General features: G+C 34.0%; 1 protein-coding gene across 1 annotated transcript; it reads left to right on the top strand.

The window, feature by feature from the left end:
* The first annotated feature begins 6,718 nt into the window (after positions 1 to 6,718).
* On the top strand, positions 6,719 to 8,747 carry LOC113698804 (AAA-ATPase ASD, mitochondrial-like). Its single transcript, XM_027218752.2, has one exon. The coding sequence runs from the start codon at positions 6,824 to 6,826 to the stop codon at positions 8,531 to 8,533; it is 1,710 nt and encodes a 569-aa protein (XP_027074553.1). The 5' UTR covers positions 6,719 to 6,823; the 3' UTR covers positions 8,534 to 8,747.
* Positions 8,748 to 10,291: the final 1,544 nt, after the last annotated feature.

Below are 10,291 nucleotides of genomic sequence, written 5' to 3'. Positions count from 1 at the left end.
CCCTTGGACTATTTCCCTTAATTAATTGAGTCTGCTGTTTCACCCTTGCCTCCAACAGTGCAATTCCAACTACCTCTTTCTCAAATTTTGCAAAAATAGTGCCTCTTGCCTTTGTATTGACTTCTTTTGTCATTTCCTTCCCAGTCTGCATCTCTATAGTTTGCAACTCCTTCTCCACTGCCTTGCTTGGAACTAATTCCTCATTCTTGAACCCCCAATGAATTCTGTCATTTGTGTTCCTAATATTGGTTTGGCACTTCTGTGGTGAGGTATTACTTCCTCCAACTCTCATCCAGGGACTAAATTGGTTTTCCAGTTGGCCTCTCTCTATTGCCACCATTGTTTTGCAATTCCTTTCGCTGTGTCCAATTTTCCACATTTGTAGCAAAAATTCGGACGGCGCTCATATTTAAAGTTAATCCACTTAATCACCTTATTTCATTTTACCATTTTTCCTCTCATTAAAGTCTGAGATATGTGTGCCATCATACGAAGTTTAATGTGTTCCTTCCTCCTTTGGAAATCCAATGGACGGGCAAGTTTTGTGCTTGTATCCATAATGGAGCTATATTAAATGTAGAGCTATCTTCCTCTATTCCTGCAAATCATTTCCTAAGCACCAGTATTTGGCTGTCCAGTATCTATGGTCCTTCATTTAAGATGCGATTCCTGTCTTCTTCCTTTGGAATGTTGTATTGGAACAAATTAGATCCTAGTTCCACCGTCTTCAAATTAACTTGGGATAGTCCCAGGCTGTGATGACAAAGTTCTCAACTCCCACAAAATTAACTATCTTATCCCCCATGATTCTTTCCACTAAGTTGGCCTGACATTCCTTGATTCTTGAGTCTATATCCCCTGGATCTAGGTCAGCTCCACCTATCTCTTTGCTTGAAAGTACAAATTTTTGCATTATTTCTGCTAGTTCTTCCTCCATAGTGTTTAAGACAGTTTTAAATAGTATACCACACACAATTCCTTAGAACTAGAGGTGGCAAATCAACCCACTTAACTAGATTTACCCATACCCGCCCATGAATAGATGGGTATGGGTATCTTAAATTTATGCATATGGGTATAAATGGGTTACCCAATAATACCCATTTAATAAATTGGTATTATTGGGTAACCCATCAAACCCAATTAACCCATTTAAAATTCTCTTCCCCCCAAGTCTCTTCTTTTCCCCCACCTTTTTTTTTTTCAAATTTTTCATTTTGTCATGATGCTAACATTATTATTATTATTATTATTATTATTATTATTATTATTTGTTGGTTTTACCTTATTATTTTATTTTTTCTTAGTTTGTTAATTTGCTCATTTTTTAGCATTACCAATTTATGATAAATTTTAGCCTATTTTCTTATCTTTATAAAATAAAATTTTAAATTTATATATGAAAAAAATGTTAGGGGTTCAAAATTTTTGGATTAAGTTTTTATATTAATTTTTATAGTACTTAATTCAAATTTTTATATTCGTATTATTCAATTATTAAATAATAGGTAATTTTGTGACATAGAGTATAAATGAAAAAAATTGGTAATTAAGTTTATTGAACATTATAAGTAAATATTTAAAACTAATGATGGGTACAAAGAGTGGTATAAATTGATAACTTAGTTTGCAAAAATGAATTTAAATGAATTTGCAAAAAGTTAAAATAAATGAGTTATAAATGGGTAATTGGGTTACCCAATTCATTTTTTGACTTACCCATTTATACCCATCTAATTAAATGGGTATAAATGAGTTGATTCACTTATACCCATTACCCATTTTACCCAACCCAAACCCGCCCAAGTCACCCATTTTGACACCTCTACTTAGAACCATGCCAACTCAACCAAAGGAGTAGAGAAAATAGAAGAAAGGGACAGTACAAGGCACATTAAGGCTTTGGCTGCTACACAGAAAGAAGAAAAGGAATACTAGACACAAGACACAATCACACATTTGGAAGACAAGGCTCAAGAATTCGGCAAGGTTGGAGGATATAGCATATAGCTTGGAGATGCTTCTTATCCGTAGCATATAGCCGACTGATGGAAATGCTTGGAGATGCTTCTTATGCTAACAAAATATATGGTTTTCTTCCATTGGCATTTATGTCGCATTCATATTTAGAGTGATTTATGACTTGCTGATCTTAATTTTCCAATGTATTGATGCTGTCCCGGCCAAGATTTTAGTATCAGAGAAGTACGTGTTTTGAAATTTTAAATTCCCATGAAAGAGAGAAAAGCACACATTTTCCAAGTGAGAGAAAAAGCAACTCTCACTAAGGAGACAAAAGCTCACTTACTTAGCCTAATTTTTAATTTAAGCTAACAATACGATTGTAATACTTAGTTTGTTTTCCAGTAACAAAGGTAAACCCCATTTGGGTTTGTTGTCAAACAATGCATGAGTGCTTTTAGTCTCCAAATTTTCAACAAAAGCAAATTTAGCACATAATTTTTCAACTTTTGAGCACATTTGGTACCCTTAACGGATTTTTTCAAATTATTATCGAAAAGCGTCAAATGATAGTAAACTATTGCATAAAAAAATGCTAAAAAGATGTAAGATTTAGTCCTTAAACTAAAGTATTTAGTATCAGAAGGATATTTTACATTTTTTTTGCCATTTTTAATATAATAGTTGCCGAACATGTGATTATCACGTGACTCTTTTTGGTAACAATTTGGGAAAAAACCATCAAAGGTACTAAATGTACTCAAAAGTTGAAAGATTAGGTACTAGATTTATTTTTGTCCAAATTTTAAGGATAAAAACTGCTCAGACCTCAAAAATTGGATATCAAAACTGGATTTTTCTCTAAAACAAAATAAGTATTTAGTTGCAAAAGTTTTTGAAAAAATTTTAAATTTTCACATTGATCTTGGCGAATAATGTTCATAAACAACTTTAGGAATGTTGTGAGCACAAAAAAGACTTAAATAAATAAATAACTGTAGTGACGGAGTATCCAACAAGGCCTTACTTTTGGCTGCCTCTGGATATTCTCTAAAAATGGGCCATGACTAATCTCACACCTAACGATATAATGGGCTAGACTAGATTTTAAATCATCCCAGGTAAGCAAAATCTTAATGTCGTAAATTTTAGTAATATAGATGACAACCTAAATTACTAAAAAAAAAAAAAAAAAAAAAAAAGATGACAACCTAAGACGGTGATTTGCCCTTGCTTAAATTCCTGAGCTCATTTGGGATTTAGGAGGGAAAAAAATGGCAATTCTACCTAGATTTTATGCCGGTTTCAATATGAAAGTTGGATGTGCTTCGTGTGCTTGTAATTATTAAACTTTTCTTCTCCTACATATTTTTTTATGTATCAAATATGCTTCCATTGTACAATTTTATATGCAAACAAATGGTATCAAAACTTTAAATCTTAATCCTAGGGTGTTCATCAAATTAGAGTCACGAGGAGATGGTGATAGGAATTTAAAATGTAATTTTTCTTTTGATGAGTTAGAGTACTCGAACATCAGATAAAATTGGGCCACTAGATTGGTCCTTCAGCACTCTAATTATTTGACAATTACGGGAATTTTTGGCTCTAATTAAGACAGAGATCCAAAGAGAGATATCATGTCATGTTATTTGTGGGGTTGGATAGTGATTAAAAAAAAATCCTATTGTTTTTGTTGATACTATAGTGATATTGAAGAAATGAAAAAAAAAAAAAAATCCTGTCAGATCATTTGTGATAATTTACAACAGTAAGAAATTTGACACTAGATGATGCCTAAGGAGGCCAATAAATTGAAGATAAAGTGATCGGCAAGAATTTTCAAATTTTCATGATTAACAAAGGCGACGGTGCAATACTTTCAATGAAGAATTTTGTTTGTGATGGCGTGAAAATGTGTTCGTAGATAGTTTGGTTTTAAGGGATGCATTGTTGGCATAACCAAACCATAAACCATACTTCCTGATAGTTGTTGTTTCCTATTTCTAAATTAGAAGTCCAAGTATAGTTCAATTGTTACCTACCCAAAATAATAATAATGCACCAATCTAATGTTTGTGAAAACTATGGTGGATGTGAGAAATTGTGCTGTCCTAATTTACAATAACAGGGAGATTCTGTTCCCATGGTATATGTAAACTGCTAATTTGTAAGTAACAAATACCAATACTTCTTCCTATGTAACAAACTAAATAAATAAATGGATGGAGGCACCAATGGTGCAAGCAGAATGACCTCACAAGTCACAATCTTCTTCATGAAGGAAGAATTTTTTAAAATGGCCTCGAATGTCTTTCTCAAGCACATGCACTTGTAAAACGACAGGGAAGCATGACCATTGTGGTCATGGCTACGGTGGAAAGTGAATATTCCTACTTGTAAAATAGTTGAGATTTAAACTTTGACCTCCTACCCATCAAGACTTTAAGTCTTTGACGGTGGCTACCGGTCCAAAATGGCTGGTGGTTAATGAATTTGTTGATTGCTCCAAACGAACCCATCATATATGTCAAATTAGGTGTAACTTTCTATTTTATTTTATTTTTATAATAATTAAAATATATTTATGATGTCATCCGATCGAACAATCGATCTCAATCCGTTGACCCTTGACCTCAGTCGAATCAATGTCGGGTCCAAATTTAAAAATATAGCCAAAAGTGAACGGGTGAAATCCAGTTGATTGTGGAACAAAAATATAAGAATGTGATTCACTTGCTTGTGTTCTCCCGAGCTTGGCTCAGTGGCCACCAGTCCCTTCTTGGGCTGTAGGTGAGTTTAAAACCCACCTGCAGCAAAAAAAAAAATTCAAAGATGGTGTCATAACACTTTTTGGTCTAATCAATTATGTGTACCTACTAACTCCTCTATAAATTTGGCCATCATTTAAAATGGCCGATAATTTGGGAACTCTCCAGATACATGGGCCCTAGCAAAAATGAAATAAAAATAGCAAGGAGCAAGAAGAAAGAAAATGGGTGGACTTTTTAAACATAGTATTGCAATTTTATTCTTAAAAAGAAATAATGACTCATAAGTATAATAGAAGATGAATTAACTAAGTGGAGTGTAAAGATAAATGGAAGAGTTTACAATCTAGTTAATGAAAGTAATAAATGTCAGTATTGTGAATAAAGATTTAATTATAAATTGGATGAAAATTAGATTTTTGCATACGCATGTAGAGTTAAAATCCCTACATATTGTTTAAACACAAATAATAATATTTCCTTATAATAAAAAATTAAATATATATTCAATTAGTAAATAAAATGATTTATCCAAATAAAATGAAAAAGAAAAGAACAAATGAAACACGAATTTCATTTATTCTTTTCCTTTTCTTTTTATTTGGATAAAAAAATTTATTTACTAATTTAATATGTATTTAATTTTTTATTTGACTAGTGTTTGGTTATTTGATAGAGGATGAAATTAAAGTTAACGGCAAACAAAATCAGCACAACAAAAAAAAAAAAAAAAAAGAGAAAGAACAACATGGGTCTGCTTCTTGCGATTAGCAACAATGTTTTGAAAATCGGACCGGACCGGTCGGTTCGACCGGTTGAACCGCAAACCGGCCATGGCACCGGTCCGGTTCAATGACATTGTTGACTTTGCTAGAAACCCGGTCAAAGACCGGTTGAACCGTGAAAACCGCCGAACCGGATTGAACCGCCAGTTTTCCGATTTTCAGCTTTCCCTTTTTTTTTTAGTTTAGTTTTGCAAAATGCAACAATCAAGATTCGAACCCAAGACCTTTGTAATAAAAGACCAATGTATTAACCATTGCACCATCACATCTTATTAGTTTTTTTTGATAACTTATTTATATAAAGCAAATACTCATATTTCTTTTTTCTATTTTTCTTACAAAATCTCATCCCCTCATGGCTCTTTCTTTTTAATTTTCAACTCTCTCTCTCTCTCTCTCTCTCTCTCTCTCTCTCTATCATCTTTTCTTTTGTCACTTCCTTTTTAATCAAACCTCTTTATTTTTAATTTATTAATGTTTTCTTCCATCTTTTAATTTTGTTTTTGTCCATTAAATTGAAAAAAGTTAAAAAAGAATTTTTTTTAACCCAAATTATTTAATGCTACAACCACTCACTTTTATTTTATTTTTTGTTTCTTATCAAGTTTACATTTCTATTTTCGATTTTCTTGATTTCCTTCGAACTCCAAATTTTCTTTTTTAAATTGCAATATCTAAATCTCAAAACGTAGATTAAAATTTAAATTCATAATATCTAAATTCTCAGATACATGAATTTTGTATAATTTCAAAATATTGTGATATTTTGGGGTTGGATTTAGATATAATTGAAATTGAGATAAAATTTATTTGTTTTAACTTATAATTTAAAAAATTTATTTTTAAAAATCCAAGTTATTAAAAAATAGTAAACTTTTCATCATATAAAATATTAAATTAGTCCATTACATGTCTTATTTTGTACATATATATATTTATATAAATTATTTTTTAAAAAATTCATTGAACCGAGGTTGAATCGGTCCGACCGATTGAATCTCGACCCTTTCACTTCACCGGTTCAATTAACGGTTCGGTTTTTTAAACATTGATCAGCAAAGCAAAATCTGAGCGGCTTCGTTTGGAGCTGTCAAAGGGTTCGTTTGAGGAGGAAAGGGTGGGGACATTTTTGACTAGAAAACGTCGCCAAGTCCAAGTTTTCCCACTGCAGCTTCCTTAGTCTGAACAGACAAAATAAGATACTCTTTTTTCCAAACAATCGAGGAACAGAAGAAAAAGGATCGCAAGATGACTGGCCCAACTGGATCTCATTTCTAGGAAAAACAATGTGTAGCTTCTGAGAAGATGGTTAAAACAGAAGAATTAGTTGATTTTCTCCGTATAAATAAGGAAAGCAAACTAGCTCTGAAACAAAACTTTACCACAGCTTCAAAATATAGTCATTATTCGTTCAATGCGAGTAAATTGATGTCCATGGGGGAAATGTGGGCTAGTTTAGGGTCAGCTATGGCGAGCATAATGTTTGTCTGGGCAATGTGTCAAAACTTATTCCCTGGCGAACTTCGTGGCCAAATTAAGAGATATGAGGAGAAACTTAGAAGCTTTTTCTCCCCATATATCCAAATCATATTCCCTGAATATCAAGGTGATGGTTTTCAGCGGAGTAAAGCCTTTATGGCCATTGAAAGGTACCTTGATCAGAACTCTACCAAGCAAGCAAACCGTCTCAGAGCCAACGTCATCCAAGATTGCGAGCAGATAGTCCTGAGTATGCAGGAGGCGGGGGAGGTTACTGATGAATATGAGGGAATCAAGCTTTGGTGGGCTTCTCACAAACACACTCCTACCAGCCAGTCGATTTCATTCTATCCCAGAGAAGAGGCGAAGAGATATTTCAAACTCACTTTTCACAAAAAACACCGAGAAATCATCACAAAGATGTATCTGAAACATGTGCTGGATCAGGGAAAAGCTATCACTGTAAGTCAGAGACAGCGGAAGTTGTACATCAACAAGAAGAGTGAAGATTGGTATGGGTACAAGAGGACAATGTGGAGCAGTGTTGTTTTTGAGCATCCGTCTACATTTGATACTCTGGCCATGGAACCTAAGAAGAAGCAAGAAATCATTGATGATCTCACCACTTTTAGCAAATCTAAAGACTATTATGCAAAGATAGGCAAGGCATGGAAGCGAGGATATCTTCTTTATGGTCCTCCAGGAACTGGTAAGTCCTCAATGATTGCTGCCATGGCTAATTTCATGAATTATGATGTGTATGATCTCGAGTTGACTTCAGTTAAGGATAATACTGAATTGAGGAAATTGCTGATTGATACATCGGGCAAAGCTATTATTGTAATAGAAGATATCGATTGTTCCCTTGATCTTACGGGGCAGAGGGAGAAGAAAAAAGAGAAGAAAAATAAAAATGAGGAAGAAAAGCAAGAAAAAGATCCAGTCAAGAAGAAGATGAAAAATATGGAGGAAAAGAAGAGCAGCCAGGTTACTCTTTCAGGGCTTCTGAACTTCATCGACGGGCTTTGGTCAGCTTTAGGAGGCGAAAGGCTTATTGTTTTCACAACTAATTTTGTTGAAAAGCTTGATCCTGCTCTCATTAGAAGAGGGAGGATGGATAAGCACATTGAACTCTCATATTGTGGATTTGAAGCATTCAAGGTATTGGCTAAGAATTACTTGGACATTGAGTCCCACCATCTGTTTTCCGAGATTGAACATATGTTGGAGGAAACCAATGTGACTCCAGCAGATGTTGCAGAAAATTTGATGCCAAAGGCTGCTGGAGAGGGTGCTGACATATGTTTAGAGAGATTGATCAAAGCAATTGAGCAAGCCAAGGAAGATGCGAGGCTGAAAGCAGAAGAGGAAGCAAAACTCAAAGCAGAGGAAGAAGAAAGACTAAGAGCTGAGAAAGAAGAGAAAGAGAAACAGAAAGAAGGTGACAGTGAGGTGAAGAGTTCAGAAGAAACCTTGAGCAAAGGGGTGAAAGAAAATGGAGAAGAGGTTAAAGAAAATGGAAAAGTTGCTTCTTGACATGGATGACTGAAATGTGGTTGGAACATTACAGTAATTCCATCATTGGTTTATTATCCTTGTTATGTTTTCATTCAACTTTACTTTAGCATTTACACTGATTAGGACTGAATTGCTATTTGGTGTAAAAGCATCAAGTTTATATGTAACATACATTTAGTTCTCTGTTCGTTCCTTATTGAGAGCAACTACAGATATTCAAGGTTGTTTGTCATCCAAAGTATTACTTCATCCAGCATTAACATTGGCTGAAGATGACTAATGGGGAGTTTCTAAAGAATAATATACCTCTAGTTTCCTGCTATCTAAATCCTTCATTTCTAAGATTGTATTAGATATCCCTCTTGTGTGCTATTAGTCTGTTTAGGCAATTAAAAAGTGACTAAACAACAAATCACTCAAAATCTTGGAAAATTTCAAAGAAATTGCTGAAGATTTGATGGCATAAGAATTTCTTCTCGAGTTTTAATAGCATAGGAATTTCTGCAAGTACATTAGAATTCCAAGCATGGTTGAACGTCGTAGTCGCAATTGCGGTTGCGGCCTAGACTATTCCACATCGGTTTCAAAATATCGGTATATTAGTCGCGGTCTCGATGAGATGCAAATTTTGAAGCATTTAATATTCTAAGAATTGTGAATAATATAAAAAAATATTCTAAACAAAAATAATAAATGATTAGCAAAACAAATCTGTAAAATTAACAAAAGAAAATCTTGACGAGTTGACTCAGGGTGATTCAGTGTAAATCAACCGTTTCTACCGTTGATGGAGACTTCTCGGCTGAGTTTTTGGTGACTCGATTGAATTCTCGGCGAGTTAAGTATTTCGGAGTCATCTCGTCCCGATTAAGTATCGAAGAGTTCTTCTGATGATGACTCGGCCGAGTAATCTCTTTGAATCCAAGCTTTTCCCTAATGGCGTGCTTCATCAGTGTGATTCTACAATTTCATGGTCCTAATTCTTTTCATTCGCATTTTACTTTATTTCCGGTGGATGAGTCAGCGCCCTTGGTATTTACAGGTAACTGCAGAATATACCGCATTTATGTTATCAGCTCCTTTGCATTAGAGATTCCTTTCATGACTGCAAGAAAATTTGCATTTTCTATGACATCGCTTCCCCCATATATATTTGACCCTTTTTGTTTCCGAACTGTAATGCAAGAATGCTGCCAGCATCTAATTTGACATCAATTATACATAATTAAAACATACTTTTTGATCTAAGCAACTAAATCTGATCACAATATTAAAGTCGACTAATGATAGGGTCCATTAATGTGGTCACCGGATGAGTGATTTCTTGTTCTTGATACGTGAAAGTGAGGAAAGCATTTCGAACCTACCACCACCTGCTACCAACCATCAATTTAATATTGCAATATTTTGTGAATTTCAATTCATCCGCGTTAGAATTTGCCGGTTCAGGTTAAACATGCAGGCCTTTCGGTGTTATCCTTTGATAAACGCAAAGCATGCTTTATTATGGTACCTAACCCATTGCCAAAAGTAACATATAATTCCTTCCTTTGCCTTGAATGGAAGGTTCTGTTCTCATTTGCTTAGACTGAGTTAGCTTAATTTTTAATTTAAGCTAACAATCATTGTAATACTTAGTTCGTTTTTCAGTAACAAGGAAAGCCTCTTCAGGTTTTTTGTAAAACAAAATAAGTAATTAGTTGCAAAAGTTTTTGAAGAAATCATAAACAACTTTAGGAATGTTGTGAGCAAAAAAAAAAAAAAAAGATAAGTGTA

The sequence above is a fragment of the Coffea arabica genome, chromosome 7c, assembly GCF_036785885.1.
Source record: "Coffea arabica cultivar ET-39 chromosome 7c, Coffea Arabica ET-39 HiFi, whole genome shotgun sequence".
NCBI classification, from domain to species: Eukaryota; Viridiplantae; Streptophyta; class Magnoliopsida; order Gentianales; family Rubiaceae; genus Coffea; species Coffea arabica.
Note: the sequence above shows the minus strand (reverse complement) of the source record. Positions and strands in the feature narration are given on the sequence as shown.

What these genes read in the sequence shown, in the direction of transcription:
- LOC113698804 (XM_027218752.2), top strand. Translation starts at nt 6,824, where the DNA reads ATGGTTAAAACAGAAGAATTAGTTGATTTTCTCCGTATAAATAAGGAA.